Here is a 20242-nt window from a genome sequence, read left to right on the forward strand (position 1 = left end):
AGCACTGAAAAATTGGGCACAATACTAGACATGCACTCAGTCTATTAGGTACACACACTTACACTTCTGACACAACTCATTAGGTAGTAAATTGTCCATGGCAATAGACCTGAGTTGTGCTTGGTTTGAAAGAAAGAAAGAATGATAGGAACCGAGAGACACCCAGGCTCGGTCACACTCCTTTCTCTCTAGTGCTGATGTTTAATATCATTATGGTCTAAAGGCCAGTTTACATGTGTTGAGTGATTTAGTAGTTAATTAATTTTAAGTTGTCAAGTATTTTAAAAATGTATGCAGACATTATATGGTGGTGCACACGGGTGGCAGAATGTAAGGGACGGCAACCAAGCTTCTGTTTAGACATATAATTTTTAAAATTTTGGTATAATAAAAATTGACACAATATCACGCTCTGTCAATCTTTCGAGCCATAACTTGACAAGGAAAATGTTTAAAAAACTTCAGTGCAGACAGGGCCTGTGGGCCGTAATAACAGAAATAAGAATGGACTCTTATCTCACAGGGGAAAGTGTTGATTTTTTTTCAGTCATGGTCCGCCCGGATCTTGCACCCTCTAGTCTGGGATCTTTGGGGCCCCCAGTTAAGATTTTCCACGGGCCTCTCAAAAGTAAATTTATAGTGTAAAAAAAAACCTTTGAGAATTGTTTCGGGTCCATGGGTGGAAAGTCAGCCACGGTACTGCCAGCTCCATCCAGTAATTTTTTGGGAGCGGTCAAATAAAGGAAAAGAAAGAATTTGATCTCCTACCTTGTCCAAGGCTTGGAACACCACAAACCCCCCACCACTTCCGTAGTGTCTGCCCTATGAACCTTGGGGGGTAGGTATTTTGGCATTGGCAAGGTTAAACTCTATTGAAAAATTTAGATTAATTGGAAAATTCAATCCTAAAAGGAAGGAAAATATGATGGCTCATCAATAAAAACTGTAATATGGAAAAATTTATGTGGCATGATTAACCCATAATGCTCAATATTTATTATTATAATATATACCAACAGATCGGGAGTGGGGTGTAATTATTACAGTGGTTAAAGGTTAAGGATGATGAAATAATTTTGGATTAAAAAAACAGGACGGTAATTTAATAGTAGGTCATATGGCATTGTGGTGGTTGAGTGATCATAGTGACAGACTCGCATTGTGAAGACCTGGGTTAAAACCCTACCGTCTCCATAGTGGTGGTCGGCTAAAGTTGTTGGTTTTCTGTGGTTCCCAACTTAGACACTAATGCGAGCCAATCTCCCTGTTAAAAAGTTTCACCACAAAGAGCAACAGACCTACAATGATAAAATCTTCAATCATTACACTTCACTCATGGTTAGAAAAGTTGATGGCAGCACTACACATAACAAGCATTACACAGGAACAAACTTACGTTAGGTTCACGACATGGACACACACATTCTAACATGTACCAATTCGTTAGAATTTCCACAGAGGAATTTAGACAGGGTGTATGTCAGGTTTAGTAGTACTGGGACATATTGTTTGTTACAATTGGTGTGCTGCTTCTAAAGCCCTTTCAGCCTCCCACTAGGGTTGCCCTGGGGGGGGGGGCACATGAGATTTTGCACCTGGGCTGGCAGGCGAGCCAGTCTCCCTTGTCAGTCATTATGGATAAGTTATGAAATTTTTGTTTTTTAAAGCATGTTTTTTGTAATCAAATCTATTTTCTTCAGGGTATTTATGGTAAGAACCACAAAGCTTTGTGAGGTGTTTTATTGTCCAAATATTAGTCTGTGAAAATTGAGTAATAGAGAGGTTTTTTTCCTTGAGATAATTTAATCGTAATTTGGTAGCCTAATCAAAGAAAGTGTTATGATCAGATGTGTTGATATGATATGGAATAACAATAAAATGATGTGTAGAGAAATGTGTTTCAAAACAAATATATTTTTAACTGTCATGAGAATTAACACATTTAAGACTATTTAAAAAACTGATATTTATGTAAACTGCATTTCTATTCTGAATTCAACAATATTGCAGTTGAACTTTTATAACTCAAATTTTCTTGTATTCCTTGGAGCGATTATAAAATCTTGTATATTTTGTACTCACTACAAGGTATCAAAGTTTGATTCCATAGGAAGAAGAAACATTGTTTTTTGAATATTCATTGATGTATTTCATATACGATGTATTTCATTTAATTATAATTTCTTTTTTCAAGCTGGATACCTATTCTTGGTTTTACTGGAAGATGCTCAACTAAGTTTGCACAGGATTAAGTATGGTGACTAAAATGAATGCTGCAGTGAGTAAAAATGATTTATTTATCGCTTACATGGCTGTCGCATTCTGTGCAATATATATATATATTTTATGTCTTCTCTTCTAGCTTATTTTCAAATAGGTAAACACTAAATATATCATTATGTTTATATATATATATATTACAATTGTGCCATTGGAAAAAGAAAAATTCACAATCTGAAGGTTCATGAAAAGGATTCTCTTCTGAGATGATGTTGCAACTTGTGATGAAGAAGTTCATAATTTGTTGAATCCAAAAAAAAAAAAAAACGTTATTGGTAGGCTAGCAAATGAGGTCTCAGAGTATAAACTCTGACCGGGAAATTTTCTCAATTCTTTGACTGGCCTAGCATATGTACAAACAAACATACAAAAATTTTTATCTCTAAGAATCCATAGGTTGAAAAAAATAATTGGTTTAATTATAATCAACAATATTTTAGATTTGAATTGTATTGGAGATATTTATAAACATTTCTTATCTTTTTTTATTTCAAAAGTGGCAGATTACAATTGAAATTTACTTCAACTAATTTATCCAGTACTAGCAAATATGTCAAAATGAAGCATTTACATGAAACTTTTTTCCAGCATCTGTTTGAACTGTATCCTAACGTGGCTTAAGACATTGTCATCATATTTTGTATTTTAGAAAATTTCATTGTTAATGGCAGCGAGAATATAAACAGTGAATCCCACTTGTAACGTTTTTCAACTGTCATTGAAAAAACATAATTAGGAAAATGCTTCAAACAGGAAATATCTATGAGTGTTAGTTAAAGCTGGGACCATAAAATGAGTCATACTAAGCAGGAACAGGGCCGTAACTAGAATTTTTGTTGCCCAGGGCGAGCATGATTTTGCTTCCCCCACAACTTTAAAATTCAATAATTTTATAACAGTGTTCTTTGTTCCCACATAAAACTGCCACCACCCCCCTAAATTTTGCTGCTCGGGGCAGTTGCCCCCTGTAGTTCCGGCTCTGAGTGGGAATGTTATAAACAGGATCCGCGGTATGTATGTATAATATACTAAAATGGATTGATTTATAAAGTGAAAACTTGATATAACGATATTCTGTAGACCAAGAGAAAATATTATTGTAGAGGGATTTATCGTTATATCAAGTTTCATTGTATTATATAAAAAAAATAGAAAAGAAACTCTTTTTAAAATTGGGGAAAATTGGTTGACATTAACACCTCGAAGTTGGGCACCACAGAAAACCAACTTCAGCCGACCGCCACTGTGGTGACCGGGGGGGGGGGGTATCGCTGTATATACTGCGAAGTTTACAATATAGAGTATAACATATTTTTTTAGTCTTTTAAATGTAGAGTTCAATGGTAGCAGTCTCTATTTAATTTGGTCTGCCCAACAACTTTAAAATTTTATAATTTTGTAACGGTGTTCTTTGTTCCCACCTAAAACTGCCCGGGGCAGTTGCCCCCCCCCCTCCCAGTTCCGGCCCTGATCGAAATTAAAAAAAGCAGAAAAAGAATGAAATAAAAAATTGGCACGTGTATTGAAAATCCTGAGAAGCATTCTCATGCTTTGAAAGACAAACCTATTTTCAGACATTTACCCTTTTTTAAGTGTTATTGAACCTAATTATAAACAAAAGGCGATGAGGCTAGTTTGGGGGTATGAAGTAATTGCAATTCTAAATATTTCCAGCAATTTATTCAAAGAATAATTGCCAAATGGGATGTGACATATCTTCTCTTGCAAGATAGCAGATATGATTAATGAAAATGGAAATTCTGATTAGCATTCATAAACATTTTGTTCGCTATTGTCTGCAGTGTTTCTCTTTTTATATGTGCTTAAAAGTAGTAATCAGAATTCTTCACGTGTTGGCTTTCTAAAATCATCTTAATCCCGTTCTCCGTAGTAAATACCCTCCTTTTTTAATGAAGCCTGGCAGGGGTCATAAAAGAGTGTAGGGGTAAAAGTATCCAAAAATAAAAAATAATAAAATTGAGAATGATAAATTGCTGGAATTTACAAGTACTTGTGTGGGTATATAACTTTCAATATAGGAGGCCATTTTACATCACTGGGGTGGTGTGGCACCTGATAAACTGCTAGGGTTAATTGCGTCACAGGTGTTCCGCACCAATCGAGTTCCAGTTCCCGCCCTGCTGTGTGTGTTTCTGTGTAAAATAATGATTTTTTTTTTCCCTCTCTCTCTCTCTTTTCTTCTGAAAGGAGAAAAAAATCTAATAGGTGGGTTCCACTCTTTATTCCCTGTTTGTTGGGATGAAAAACATTGACCGGTTTTTTTGTTTGTTATATTCTACCGCCAGAAATTGATTCTACCCCACTTCTATGACAGTTTTGCAATCCACATCAGTGGTTGTGTTTTTTATAAGTCGGATTTGTGGAAAAACTTTACGGTATCTCCTCTCTGCAGGGGCAACTGGCGTTCTTCATCTCTCGATCAGCTATCGGACACTTCCTTCAACCATCCTGCTTATTGTCAACTGTTTTTAGCATCAGTGGAATTTGATACCATGGCTGTTTTTTTTTTTTTTCGGAAGACTTCCTGATCTCGCAGTTCCGTTGCCCTTCCTTTATAGGGGGGAATCTACGAGGTCTTGTTAATGAATAACCGCTGCTTTTTCCCGGCACTGAGTCATTACCATGCTGTTTTCTGGACTGCTTTAGAACACCCTGCTTTACTGGTTCGGAGGAGAATACACCCCTCTAGATGCTTGTGGGAATGTTGGCCGGTTAGGTTGCCGACGTTTCTCTCTCTTCCTTGGTAGGTTATTTCTGTTGCAAGCAGTGGATGTTTATTGTATTGCGGTTCGGAAAACGGTGAAGTGTACCAGAAGCTTGTGGATACAGTGATTTGTGTGCGTGCAGTAGAAATAATTCTCATTGAGTATTTTTTCTCGTCACTAAACCAGCGTGATTTCCACATATCTGTGACTAAATCTTTTGGGAGAACTGTTTATGCGATGACTAGACGATGCTACTCGTTTGATTATTTCGTCATGAGGAATTTTTAAAATGTCTGGCGTCATCGCAGTGCTCATATCATGACAACAGCTGTGTACTCCAAGATGAGATCCGGGAGTAATCATTTGTCCTTCACTTTGCCGCGTATGAGAAAACGTCAGAAGGTAATTGTTTTTTGTTTTTTTTAGAGGTTTGTTTTCTCTCCTCGAAGTCATTAACACGAGCAATGTAAAGGAAAAAAATGTACATGTAGTGGTTTTTTTAGCGTGTTCCTTGTTTTATTTTAGATGTATTATCAAATGTGTTTTTGAAGATGAGTCTCTTGGATAGGCAATGCGTAGGGTGGAGAGTAACAAGAGAAATGACATTCGGAAGTTTTTGACGCCTAAAAGGGTAGGGAGAGTCCCGCCAGCAAGTATTTTAGAAAAATTCGTGTTTTTGAAATGGCCAACAAACCATTAGTTTACTTCGTACAATAAAAAAAATTTAAGATTCAACGATGAATGATTTCTATTATGATCGTATTCTCCTGAAAGAGTAGAATTATTTTATTAAAATTAACGAAATTTTTGGTCGAATGCCGTAGCAGTGCGCAAATAACAATTTAAAAAAATTGTGATTTATGTTTTGAAGCTCTAAAGATGTTCTTGGATACAATATTTGCAGGTATATTCGAAGGATATCTAACTAACTATCTTCGAATTTCTTCTAAAATTATTGTTAATTAATCTTATAAAGGTTTTGGATTTTGAAAAATAATATATATTTAAATTCCAATTATGTAATAGTGGCCCTAAATCAAAGGAACAGATAAATAAAATCCATATTAGCCGAGTGTACCCATTTATAAAAAAAAGTCATTAAATCAACTTCTTCATAAACTTCCAGCGTATTCAAAATAATGCTTGTCTCTTGTTTTCTTTATTTTAACAGTAGTCCGAACACTCAATTTATAAAAATGACGAATCATGAATGTATTTATTCATTATAATAAGATTTCGTTTTTATGAAAGCCACGAGAAGGAAGAATTCGGAATATTTTCCTCAAGGTATTCCGCAAGGTTCATATTCAGTTATTAAACTTAATATATGCTGCTATTGGCAATATATATGCTGTAGATTATCATTACCAGAAGTTCTGGCATATTGCCTCACGGTAAGAGCATGCAGTTGAAGAGTAGCTGTGCATAGCTTATTCGTCCTTTCCGCTGCTTATCCGTTTTTAAGAATGAATCGTGCATTTTCGTTTAAAAACGGCTTTATAGCGTAGATCTGACTTATGGGCCGGGTAATATTGTCAGGAGCGTCGATTTCATTTCCCATCCCAACCGCCGTTATATCTACTATTGCCTTTAATATTAATAGCGGGGATATGGGGATCAAATAAGAGTTATTGCCATCAGCTGGTTCTCTGTAATGAAAGGGTTCAAGTCCGCAGATTTGACGTCATATGTTTTGGAACCCAGTAGTGATGTGATTGATGGTGGGTCATTATACGCGTTTTATTAACAGTGCTTTCGAAGCGTCCTATTCGCCGCAATTTTGTTATTGGGGGCTCGGGCTAGTTTTGACTCGGTTGAAGCAGTTATTCAAGCCAAGCAAAATTTCTTTTTATGTTGTAACAATCGTGTTAGGTTGCGCAGTAATGAGGAAATAACTTTACTTATGATCAAATTTCAAATTGTCATCAGTTACATAGGCACCGACACGAAGCAAGCATTCTGGGCCTTGGGGGGGGGGGGGGGTGTTGGATTGTCATTTGTCCCGTAATAAGCGGAACTCAACGGCGTACGGATTGTGTCCATTATTGAGGAGGGCTCAGCATAAAGTTATGCTAGGCTTCCCCAGGTTATGGCTTTGATCAGTTCGACTTTCCAATAGTATGGACCCGTCGGAAACCTTCGCTGGAAACGCTTCAATAGTATATGGGGTCGCAAGCGCTGAGTGCTGCATTAAAAAAAATAATAGTCAAGTACCAGCGGCATAGGAAGCTAGGCTTGAGCTTTATGTAGAAGAGTTTGATTTCTGAATAAATTGTGGTAGCGCTCCATTAAATATCGTGGTTGCTCGAGCACCATTGGCTCCGACGCCATTGATGAGTACAGTAAGATCAATGACATTTTACAAAGAATAGATATGGGTATCGGAAATGGAATCGAGATGCATGACTTTCGATTCGTTTTTGTCATCCCATATGGGGGCGTGACTGAGGAGCTATGGCGGAATTGTTTTTATGTATGGTACTTTTTTTTGCCCATTGTGTGAAAGAAACATTGAGAGTTGTTTTTGCGGGCCTTATCAAACCTCGGACTCTGAGTACATGTTTTTTTCTCTTTCCTATGAACAATAAGAAATTCCTTTATTGTTACTTCACTTCTTCTTGGTTAAGAGTGGGTGCCGACTTTTTTTTTTCTTTCTACTTTTCTTTTTTGAATACCAAGAGAAAGTTGAAGACACTACTTGGCACTTGACTCTTTTCCTCTTTGTATGGCTTTGCACGGGCAAAGGACTTTGCTATGCTCTCTTTGTCGGTACTTAAAATCATTGGATGGCACCGAAGGAGCAAGCCCTTCTCTTCCTTTTTCTCTTCATCTGTTAATTGGAGTTATTCCTCAACTTTTTTTTATTTCAATTTTATTGTTATTGTGGGGTAACTTATGATGTGGGGTTTTTTTCATTCGTTCGCTTCAATAATTTTCTATTGAAATGCATGTTATATTTTTAATATTTCTGGCAAGCTGGTGCATCAAGCAAGTTTTGGTCTCTACCGTTCGCTGTGAGAGCGTATGCATAAAACACTAAAACTATTTTTTTTTTAAGTAAATTTTCAAAATGTTTATAATGTTCAAATTACTCGAAAATCAAATCACTGAGATTACCGTTTTATCCCTGTCGAAAAATTGAGGGCTGTGTGTTTCCATTTTTCCCGACATGTGGGGAAAATAAATTATCAATGAAGCTTTTATGGTGGCAGTGCACATGCATTTCATTTCCCCACCCCAATTACTAGTGGCTCCGTGGAATCCCCTTTACCCCATTTTGTTCTGAAAATATAATTTTCTTTTCCACTTGATCTATTGCCGTCAACACGCCATAAAATTTTAATGGGACTATGTAATTTGATAAATTCCATTTCATTCCAAATTGTATTTCTGATTGTCGTTACAGCTCACGTTTTTCTTACTTTACACGACAAGCCCCATCAGCGGCGTTCGCAGGATTGACGTTTGGAAAAGGCACTAATATTTTCTTCCGAGAAATTTTGAGTTATCACCTTTCGAAAAGCATTTAAATAAACAAATTGGTTAAAATAGCATATAAAAGGTATTTCCTTTCGATATTTTAATTTTTTTACCGAAATACTAAAAATACTAAATGTCTTTAAACAATTTCTGTCGGCTTGGGGGCATGGCACCCCTATGCCCCCCCCCCACCCCCGCGTACGCCTCTGAGTGCCATGATTATAAAGGCTAGGCTTAAAACGATAAATGTACCATTAGCATTCTACAATTTCCTTCCCTTCACAACGATCAGATTTTTGTACAGATCCCTGATGCATACGTGATATCTTAGTATTTATGACGTCTTGACATTCAACGAATTCAGAGTATAAATTTCGCTGTCCTATTTTTTCTTTTTTTTCTTCAAGGCGCATTGTTAACTGTAATCTTTCTGCATGTGGTTCCCGAAATACATTTGTTTCATCCAGCAATTTACAGTTGTGGGTGACATTCGACACGAATAATTCGGATTTCTTTGCCAGCCTAATAAAATCTTGTTAATCACGTTGCCTAATATCAGCCTAATTACGCAGTTTATTTGCAGTAACTCACTCTAACCACGCTCATCGGATTCTTCCATCTTTGTGAATGACGGAGCAAAACAGAAAGTGTGTCAATCTTTTGTGTCGGTTAGAATGTTCTGGAATGAAGCTGTCCATCTCGTATTTTCGTTGTGGCGATATGAACATGAAAATAAAAAAGTCAAAAGTGACGTCTCCTTGTTCTGAATCACTACCAAGTTAGTAATACGTTCCAGTCATTCCAATGACAAAAGGGGAATGGGGGAAAAAAGACTAAAATCTTTGAGAACATTACGCCATAGGCGGATGGAAGTAATAGTAATAGCTCATGTTATTCAGTGTATCCTCCCTACACACACACATACTTTTACTATCATCTTGGAAAAGAATAATGAGGTTCAATGTTTGATCTGTGTTAACGCTACACGCCTTCCTGTCTAGACTGCAGCCTATCCCGATGGACTTGTACATTATAACTACGAAAACGTATTTTTGACGAACACATTAATTTATGCAGAGATTTTGCGAAAAAAAATACAAATACAACGCCACAACAGGCAAAATGCCCAACGAGGTGGCTGAGAAAAAGATGCCCATAAAAATATGGATGTCATATATTTCAAAATATAGCAACCCAATTAAAAATGCAATTGACAAAAATTGTAAGCAATATATACACATGATAAAATATTATACAACGCCCATAAAGAATACTTATGATTGTCTTATTCTAAGTATGGATAGATTCTCGATTTACCCCAACATGTTTATCGTATTTCTTTTTAAACGTGTCAATTGTGTTACAATCTACTACCTCCGGGGGCAAGCTATTCCATTTATTTGAAACCCTATTAGAGAAAAATTCCCTGCGATACCATAGCCTTGCATTGTCCCTCACCAATCGATCATTCCAAAAGCAATTCGACAAAATTTATCAAGACGCACTGGTATGCATATGTTCCGGTGTTTCTTTCAATTTTCTCTATCCGAAAACACGTATCCAGTCAACGTTTTGCGGGAAAGAAAATTGCACTCCAGTGATTTCTGTATTTTTCAAACACATGAACCTGAGTCGGCCAGCCCAGTAAAATAGCTATTTTCATACTGTGTAACGAAAAATTAACTCTATTCACGATTTCGTTGTTTTGTTTGCTTTTATTGCTGGAATAATGAATGATTGAAGCCCGCGGTTATGACTTCCATCATATTTACTAAAACTATCTATTAGATGACGTAGTTTGGCATTCTTCTTTTCTCTCGCTATCTCCTACCAAAATCACTTTATTAAAAACGATGGCGTAAACAGTTTTTTAATGAATTTTCCTTCAGGTTTGAATCCTGATGGCTCTTTTATATGCGACAACAGCTTTTTCCTCTCCTCCTTTACAACTGATAACGGCCTTCAAAGCAGCTAAGAGCCGTAAGCGATTTTATTACGGAGCCATATGCCCATAAAAATCCGTGCTGATCTCAGCGACAGCTTTCTGTGTTGCACGTTGTTTTTATTTTTCCTCTACTTTACTGTTGTACAAGCGCTTTTCTTTGAGTTATTAGATTTTGCTTTAAATGTCTTATATCTCCGATGGTTTATCTTTTTAACTTGCGTGCTTTGAGGACTTCTTAGATTAGAACATCGATATCGCCTTGAAAGACTTTTATTAATAAACATTATCTTGGAATAAGATTCCAGGTATCATATTATTTTGTCAAACCAGTCCTCTTATAGAAAAAAAATTTTTTTTCCTTGAGTTATTAGTGTGTGTGTTTAGTAGGAGTGCAAGTTATTCATCAGTTGAATATATTGGAGATGGTATTTTTTTCCGGCCTGAAATATACCTAACATATTTTTATGCTGCCACAGTCATGCTCGTTTTATGTTATACTGGTGCTGCTATCTGTCTTCCGCATTTTGAAGTGAAAATGGCAAATGCCGGAATTGTTTTGTATTGATGGGTTCCATATAAGAATATACGCATTTCAAAAATATGAAGCGCTGAGTGGAGTCATAGCAGCCTCCCAACCTCACTTGCTGTAGTACAGCAAGAGAGGTAGTTAAGGGAGGCTGCTATGACTCCACTCAGCGCCTCACGCTACTAATGCGTGTTATAAGGAATTGAAAGTGGGCCCGGGTTCGATTTCCGGAGGAGGCAAATCACTTTTCTTTCCGAATATCAGTTTCGGCATAACATCCAGAAAATTTGATTTCTCAGTTGAATATATTTTTGAAATGCGTATATTCTTATATGGAACCCATTAATACAATACTTATATAACACAAAACAATTCTGGCATTCGCTATTTTCACTTCAAAATGCGGAAGACAGATAGCAGCACAAGTATAACATGAAACAAGATCATGACTGTGGCAGAGTAAAAATATGTTAGGGCTACATATATACCCAGAATACATATTCTGGAATGTACCAATTCGTTAAAAGCTCGCCAGAGAATTGTTTATGAAGTGCATAACGGTTAAGTAGTAGTAGTAGTAGTAGACTGGAGAGATGAATACAAAAAACAAAATCACGAATTGGTGTGAAAGCAACATAATATGACGAAAATTTTGGGGGTAGTATTAGGAATATACTGCTTTGTTATATTTCATTGGACTCTCGATATAGTCTGTATTGATTCCAAGTTATCAGGCTAAGCTCTTAGAATTTGGATGTTCTTCGACTTACGAGTGTGTCTTCTCTTGTGAACTTGATAACGAATATTAAACCATGGAGGGTTGAAACGTTCGAGTGATGACCTCATCTAACACATGAAAGCTCGAGTGCTTTGTGCATGCGAAAAGATCTGTCGAACTGTAGTATACCATGGTAATCAATTTTATTCTGTTTTTGGAGGAAATCGTACGCTTCATGTGACCGCCCCATCGAAACTATCATTTTGCCTCATCGCAGTGAATAAATAACAACGTCAGATTAACATAATTTTGATGGCAGCATCGCGTCTCGGCTTATTAAAGTGTGTTGAATGAGCTTTGGCTGTGTCATTTGTGACATTCATTAGGATGAAATGCTTTGCTTGGTTATTATTTCGTAAATAATTCGTAGGCAGTTTCTGTGGGAAGGAAATTTTTATATAGTTGACCTCATTTTGAATTCGCGTGGTTCTGAAGTTCGTGCTGGTCTAATTTCTGTGCGTTTGCACGAAAGAGTGTGTCACACGCCAATTTTTAGTTTGGATTGTTTCACATGTTATCAGAATGAAAACTTTATTTTTCCTTCGTGAAAGGTAACTTGAGGTAGATCGGATACCAAATATGTTCTGGAACTGAGAATCGATTTCTCTCGCAGCATATCGTCCAGAACGTATTAAGATGTTAGATACTGTTTACAATCAGTATATTGAACTTCGATATTGATGAATCGTATGAAATTCTATCCATCTAGTACACGGGTTTCCAACTAGTGTTCTGCGGAACCCTGGGGTTCCATGGCAACTTTTTAACGGTTCCGCATGATCGAACGCCCCGGTACCCTTAAAATTCCCGGAACCCAGAGAGCTTTCAAAGAAGAAAGCTTTCTTTTTGCAGGTACTTGCAAAGCTTGTTTTCGTTTTCAGTTTTGAAGACTGACTAACCTAGAAAGTGTGCAAGCATGTCAGTGACCAAAAGAATAACCTGGTGAGCGAGGGACGAAAACAGTTACCTAGACGGTCTGAAAGCATGAGAACGACCGAAAGGGTGACTTGGACATAGAGGCAAATTTACAGTGTGGAGGTGGGAGGTGGCAAACGGGTTATAGCCCTTGACGGCTAGTTTGGAGGAATGAGTACTGAATGGTCAAGAAAACTAGACTAGAATGGGTGAAGGGCAGAAAAATTTGTATGGCCCACGGGCGATAAAATGATAAATCCGCTTTGACAAGAACTGCAGCGTAGACTACAATTTCTTACCAGACCAGATTCAAATTTTTGCCCCCATGCCTAGCCCTCAGGGCTGATGGTGGGATTACAGACTTGTTAACAGCTTAGGAAGGTGTATTTAATTTACGTCAGTGTGTATGTATTTGTGCGTGAGAAATATTGTCAAAATCGGGAAATTACAATACACAGTCGAATCCCGTTTTGACGAATACCGTTAGGGCGAAAATAACAAACACTTTTCTAATCCTTCAGATAATTTTACATAGGAACAAAGCTAAAATTTGGAATTTCTTTATAACGAAGTGATTTCTCCGGTCTCTTGGAGTTCGTTATAACGGAATTCGACTGTATTGGAGTTCCAAAAAATACAGAGAAGAAACATTTGTGGGATAAATAAAGTTTTTAGAGTTCAAAGGCAACTCTTGGCTCAAAGTCATATTAATTGACGAGAATGCGGCTATGATGCTGTTGAGGCAGTAGTAGGGACCCACTTTTTGTTATAAGTATTAAAAAATTCGTTAGAGATCTGTAGAACAGCCATCATCAAGAGTCCCGCGGAACAGTCTTATTGCTATCAAGGGTTCCGCGAGAAACTTTACGCTGAAAAACCCCTGGTCTAATAACGTTGCTTCGTTCGAATAACTTCGTTTTCCATGATTGTGAGCGGAATGATTCCATTACCTCTTTCCATACTCCGTAGAGCGTGTCGTAAACGCTTTAACTCGAATGATCAGTAAATCTAAACGCTTTAACAGTGGATTCGACGCAAAGGCCTCTAGGATCTCTGTGGTGTAATCAAAACACCTACAGCAAAGGAATGGGAAGAGTAATTAACTGAATTGGGTCAGATTCGTTCCGCCCAAACATCGTGTCTGCAGCGATTCACTAATGATCATATTCTTCCATCGAAGCGTCCACATGGAACAGTCTCAGTCTAGTCGCTTCGTTTTGTTTTGTATGGAATATGCATTCAGTATTCGTAAAAATAATGTGTTTCGTTTTCTCGTGCTACTGGGCCTCAGAAAACACCGATGCAATGCTCGGAATTCATCCCAATATACTCCTTAAAAACGCTGTTTTTTTAATATTATTTTATCTTTCAAAGTAAATGTTATGTATAGAGTTATTTTGCCACGTGATTGGAATGTACGAAAAGACGTCCATCCACTTCATTGACATGAAATTATTCTTACTGAATTCCTCAAACACGTTTTTATCTAAATTCCTTTTTTCTGAAATTAGTGAGCCATGTTGTTTTTTCCAAGAATTCATTTCAGTATTATTCCGATCGGATTGCGTCACTCAAAACAGACGTCTATTTTATGGACGTCTAGTATGCAGCAATTCACCACTCCATGAAAATTAAAAAGATAAAAATGTTTAGATCGCATTCCGAACGAAGCCTGTGTCTAATTTTTTTTAATATAAAATCGGTTGCCAACGACCTTGGCGTGATTCTGTTTTAAATGCGTGAAGTCGGCGAAAACAAATGCGTGCCATTGATTCGAAGTCGATGCGCGACATTCAGTGGTTTGTGTATCTCTATGAAGGAAAAATTACTTCATTACCTGTTTTTTCAACTGCATACGTATTATTACTCGTATACAATCGGTCATGGTCAATAACTACAGAATGAGTTAGTGAGGTGACCAGAAAGTGTAACACATGGAAGAATCTCCATCAACGACAGTCATCATGAAAACTGTTTAAGACCCGATTCGCGTTGAGACCTTAGGGGGAATGGTATGATTCCATGTCCGCGAAATATCTGTCACAATGAGATGTTTCTTGCGTGTTCATGTCAGCAGTACTTACATGAACGTGCTTGGGAAGCTAAACTCGAAACCTCTTGATCTAAACCACCATTCAAGCATGATAGTGAGAGTATTCGTGTACCCCCACTTTTTATTTCTTTTCTGACTCGACGCTGTTGTTTACGGGTTTTCTCTCCGTGCTGGCGTGGGGCACGGAACCGTGACACGAGTTTACATGGAGTATGAAGGATGAGCGCGCCCACATGGTCACTTTGTTTTAGCATGATCCGCAAGGTGTTTTTTTTATTGTGCATTTAAAATAGTTCTCTGTTTTTGACGTTCAATGTGGGTAGCCATTCGTCCTCGGTTTGAAGCTCTTTCACGAAAACAGGTGCGTCTGGAACGAATGAAAAAAGAAAGAAAGAATTGTTTTACTTGCATACTTATATATATCTCATCAAATAAATCATATTCGCTTAGGCATATCGATTTTTTTTTATTTTTTTGCAATCACTATTATTTAGATTGTCACGGTCGCGTGAATGTTTCACGGTTAATAGTTTGTCAAGGTCGTGGTTTTCCCTCCTAAAACCACAGTTGAGACCAAATGGGAATTTCTTTTTTCTATAAGAGGTTTGAGGATATGATTTTTTTATTTTATTTTTAAAAGAGCAAAAGTTTATGGGGTAATAAAATCGAATTATATTCTAAAAATTTTTATGCATGATGTAAGCTCTGCCGGGGACCCTCCAGAGACCTTTGACCCTTGCATTCAACTCTCGTATAAGGACATACAATTTTCCTTTATAGCAGGGTTGTATGAATTTAAAGTAGATTTAGGCGGCCGAAAAATTTTTTAGGGGTCAAGTATATTTATTAAGAGGAAATATAGTCTAAAGGATTTTTTTCTGACTTTTTTGGGTCTCTTTGCCAACTAGTATGGAATGAGGTCCATCTCTAACATGAATTTCAAAAACTTTGTGTTGTCCTAAGAATTCAATTTAGAAATCACTAATATATCAACGCTATTATTATTATTTTTTTTTTTTTTTTGTGTCACCATCGCTGCTTTAGTATTTTTGTAATACTGTATATAAAATTACAAAAGTATACAATTTTTTTTTCATTAAAAAAAATAGTGTATGAGAAGTTAACAGCAGGGTTGAACAAATCTTCAAAAATTAAATTGCCCAAAATCAGTATTTGAAATGCCAACGCCGGGCATGTGGTTGAAAAAAATATATGCCCCGAGCATGTTGGGCAATAGATTTGTCCTGCTCTGGTGGTGAGGTTTCGCATGGGCAAAAAAGTTGAGAACGTTTGTGTGTTCAGAGGGACGATTTATTCAAACTCTTTCAGCCTAAAAGAATTTGAATCTTATTTATATTAATTCACCACAGTTTTCTACCTAAGGGAAATTTTCCATTCGTATTAGTTTGTAGCAATATATGAATGCCTGAAATGCCTACAGGTTCAATCATATTTTGTGGAGTTCTGAAAATCGTTTATAATATTTTGCAATTTCAAAAAAAAATAAAACACACACACAGAAACAATGATGCAATATTCCGTTCACAGGACTCCCACTTGTCCCACTTTTTGGTAAAATGCCCTACTTTTGTCTTACTCTCTTTCTCAGTTTTTTCCTACTTTTCTACCAAATCCTATCATCAAAATTCGTGTAATTGATTTTAATTGCATCGATATATTGCCAAATATTACAAATGTTCTAAATTGCAATTGATGACACTTACATGTCTTCATAATTTGCTGCGCACGTTGTCCAAGAGAGTTGACGGACTGAACTGTGGAAGACTCCAAAAAGAATAATTTATATTGTGAAGAGAGACGGAAAAGAATTATCTGTGGTTGCAAGCACCCTGTTTTGACCAAAAATTGTTTTTGATAGCAAAATCAAATCAAATCTATTCATTTCCAACATACAGAGATTTAGATTAGTTTAAAAAAACATATTTATCATCCAGAGGCTGTGATGCCTGTACGGATGATTGAAAATTTACATGATAATTAATGAATAAAATATACAAAGCATACGACATGAACAGAAACATAAAAAAGAGATAAAATTATCACTGTCAAATAAAAAAATACGTAAAGATAAAAAATCAAGAACGAAAAAACATACACAACACAAAAAAAACAAAGTTCTTAATGCATGGCGAGAAATGTTAAAATAAAACAAAACATTAGATAAAAAATATATGAAAAAAAATCATTTCTGCCATTTTGCTTTGGCTCGAGTGAATCTTACAGGATACTGAAATAGTGCTACGAAAAAAAAGTTTAATTTTTTAAAAATGAAAATAAAATTTTTTTAGGGATTTTTTTAATTATGCTATGATTATATGTTGTTGAAAGGGGAGTACCCCCTACCCCCGTCCTAATTTTTTTACTCCTACTTTTCTCATTTTTTGAGTGCGATCCCTGCGTTCAGTTACTGATTTTACCTTCGATTTCAGTTCTTATGTAAGATCACAGCTACTGTTACAAGAATTTGATCAAGTTATGCAAATTTTGATGCTAGTTAGTTTTGAAAATTGAAGCGCTGCTGTATTTGTTATACAAGCATTAAAAGAATGAGATTTTTGAGACTCCTCAAAACGTGAACCTCCAGAAAAAAAAAAAATCAAATATATAAGCTGGGAAATTCAATTAAAAGGTGAATATACAGTAATCATTAATTAAACAAGGCTAATCATCTTATGAAGAAAAAGTACTAAGATAAAGTTGAATAGTTTCCGAATGCGAATCTGTGTTTTCCATCGCAATTTTAATTATTTAATTAATGCGCCGTAAATTCTAACCGCCTACCTTGGTAAGAATTGAGTAAGAGAAAGCAGAACGGGTAAAATGCTGATTTGCATATCTTCGAACAATCTAGGAGAAAGGAGGAGGAGGGGAAAGGCCCGAAGGCCTTATGAGGCCCAAGAAGAAGAGGCGAAGACTAAGGTAAGACAGTAATTGGAGACCTTACGCAAAAGGCTTGTACCTTGTGTTTTTCGGGCCTAATCTCTCAAGATCATCAGGAGAGACCTCTTGTTATACAGTTGCGGTAATTTAGATTTCATTGAGTGATAATAGTGGTAGTAGTTATATATATATATATATATATACTGTGCCGAAGCGCTCTCTCTTTTGTATCGATTGTGCTCACGATCCAGCTAGTCAGACAACTCTGCCGTAAATTTATCATTTTTAATTTTTGTTTCTCGTGTATAAGAGATCGCTGATCATGTATCCACTGTTAGCAGAAACCTTGTGCATTACAATGAAAAGTTATATCCTTTGGCAGAAAAAAAAACCCCCCAAAAAACCAATGAATGGCTTGGTAGGCACTTGAATAGACATCGCCGCCCCGTTCTAACGTGATACTTTCTAAAAGGGAGTTATTTGTTACCACCTTTTCCGGTGGTATTAATCGATGATCATGGCTGAATGTGCCCTCTTCTGAAAGGGTTAGTAGTACATTGAACTGGTCGGATACGGACATTGTACTCCAATTATTTTTCATTTTGCTAGAAGAAAAAAAAAATTAATTAGAGGGCACTTTTTATGACCTTCCCTGCATACCTATCCATTATGAAAACGGGAGTGTTAGTATGAGTGCCCTCTGTTCTTAGATGTTATGCCATTGTGTAAAAGTTAATTTGTTCCGTGAATTATTTTATGAATAAAAAAATAAAAGGATTTGAACGTCATGAGAAGCTTTCACTATTCTACCCCATTAATTTATTAATGAATAGATGTCTTTTCCCAGTTTTTTTGTTGCTGTTATTAAGAATGTGTATAAGTGGTAGCCATCGGAACGATTCGTATATCAAAATACCCTTCAAAAATAAAAAAAATAATTTTGGTTGATAACTACTAAGGCTATTCGAGTGAAAGGGCTATTTTGGGTCTTAACTTGAAAAGAATCATTAAAAACATTTAAAACTGTTAAAAATGAGGTACACATGTGCACCTCTGGGGCGAAAAAAGAAGTTATAGGTCCCCTTGCGCCACATTAATCAAAATCCAATCAATTCGAAATTCTTAAAAGTTTTCCCAATTTCTTGTCGATGCAAATATATTTTTTTGTTGTTTCATAACGAACTCAAAAATGATTTCGTTGGCTTCAAATTCCATCTAGTCATTTCCTGCGAAGTTACTCAGTTAATTTTTCCGGATTTTACTTTACCACCAGCCTGAAAAACATCGCAAGAAAATTCATCTGATAAGTTTCGTTAAAGCTTTCATGTTTATTTGTTTAAGAAATTATTGAATCGGAACTTGTACTGAAATTTGAAATACAAATATTAGATTTGATCGTTCAAACAAAATGAACTATTCAGTGATTCTTGAAGAAGAAAAAAAAGTTAACGGAAATATAATTAAAAGCGTAATTATTCGTTTTCTCCTAAATTTCGAGTCTCTTAGAGGCTCCGATTTTAATTAAAATTCCTAAAAGACTCATTCACGTATTGAGAGAAGAGATAAAAAAAAATGTTTCACTTGGCAAATATTGCTAGTCGTCGCCATTTCTCTGCGGGTGGGAGACGCCCTTTTTCTTTCCTACAAGGGTAGTAAAGATAAGATAAGGCTCACAATTTCTCGCCCTTGTATTTATTTATTTATAATTATTTATTTATTCATCGCTGCGTTTTTTTTTTCCTTCTGGGGCTCGCCGCCTTGCTAATGAAACATTCATACCGAAACGAATTCCTGCAGCTTGTGAAGTATAACCGGAGTGTGGAGGGTTATGGAAAATATCGAATAATATTTTTATGGACGTATATTTTTTTGAAGCCTTGCTGTGAAGATGATCTTTCCGCACCCGTTTCGCTTTTTTTTATAGGGTATAATAATGGTAATCCCACCCTAATATTTTCAGTAATTATGTAATTTGAAACTGAGGTTGAAACAAAAAAGGTACATTATAAACACTCCTTTTAGCCAACTAAGGGCTTATTTTAGTTTAAGGAAGAAGAAATACTATATATGTTCCAGATCTTCAAGTGCGTGCCAATGATGTGTCAGATGTTTGACTTGCCGTGCTTTTTTCTGGTGCAAAAAAGAAGAGAAAATGTGTCTATTATATGGATTTAAGCAATGCATTATCCGGTATAATAAGAATGACGTTAACCTAAGAAACCAGTGATCAGTAAAAATTAGTTTTTGCACAAATCAGTTAAAACTTTAAAGACCCTATACTTCCCATTAGGTCCAGAGACATATGCCCATAATCCGAAAGTGATCTTTTCTTTAAGATCATAATTTAGATCTTGTGATGAGCATTAAAGGAAGTAGAGGAAGCTATGTATTATGCTATCGGAAACATCAATTTGGGTAGTATTCATCTAAATTTGCCTCCTATGTTGATGTTCACGGCTTTTGGTTTTGATCTAATTTTGGTTAACCTAGTGATCGGAAAATGCGATAGCAATTTTCAGTCTTCTTATGACGTTTTCGATTCCTTTTGTGTGAGTATATGTTGTTATGTGCTATGTATATTTTTTTCTTCTCAAGATCTTCCTGTTACACCTACCCGATAAGAATATTAACGAGTCTT

General features: G+C 36.2%; 1 protein-coding gene across 2 annotated transcripts in view; it reads left to right on the forward strand.

Moving 5' to 3' along the window:
- The window catches only part of p130CAS (Serine_rich_CAS and FAT-like_CAS_C domain-containing protein p130CAS), an 86273-nt gene that overhangs the window by 1360 nt on the left and 64671 nt on the right, over positions 1 to 20242 (forward strand). Inside the window, exon 2 of one of the 2 annotated variants that reach the window (XM_089245485.1) lies at positions 2195 to 2278. In XM_089245485.1, the coding sequence (XP_089101611.1) occupies positions 2255 to 2278 (24 nt within the window). In that variant the 5' untranslated portion in view covers positions 2195 to 2254. Of the gene's footprint in view, positions 1 to 2194; positions 2279 to 5234; positions 5409 to 20242 lie in introns of those variants that run through there. The other variant, XM_089245431.1, reaches the window with a different exon arrangement.

Source organism: Pholcus phalangioides, unplaced genomic scaffold, assembly GCF_987345545.1.
Source record: "Pholcus phalangioides strain wild (caught in Gottingen) unplaced genomic scaffold, Ppha-v1.0 ptg000001l_1, whole genome shotgun sequence".
Lineage (NCBI taxonomy): Eukaryota > Metazoa > Arthropoda > Arachnida > Araneae > Pholcidae > Pholcus > Pholcus phalangioides.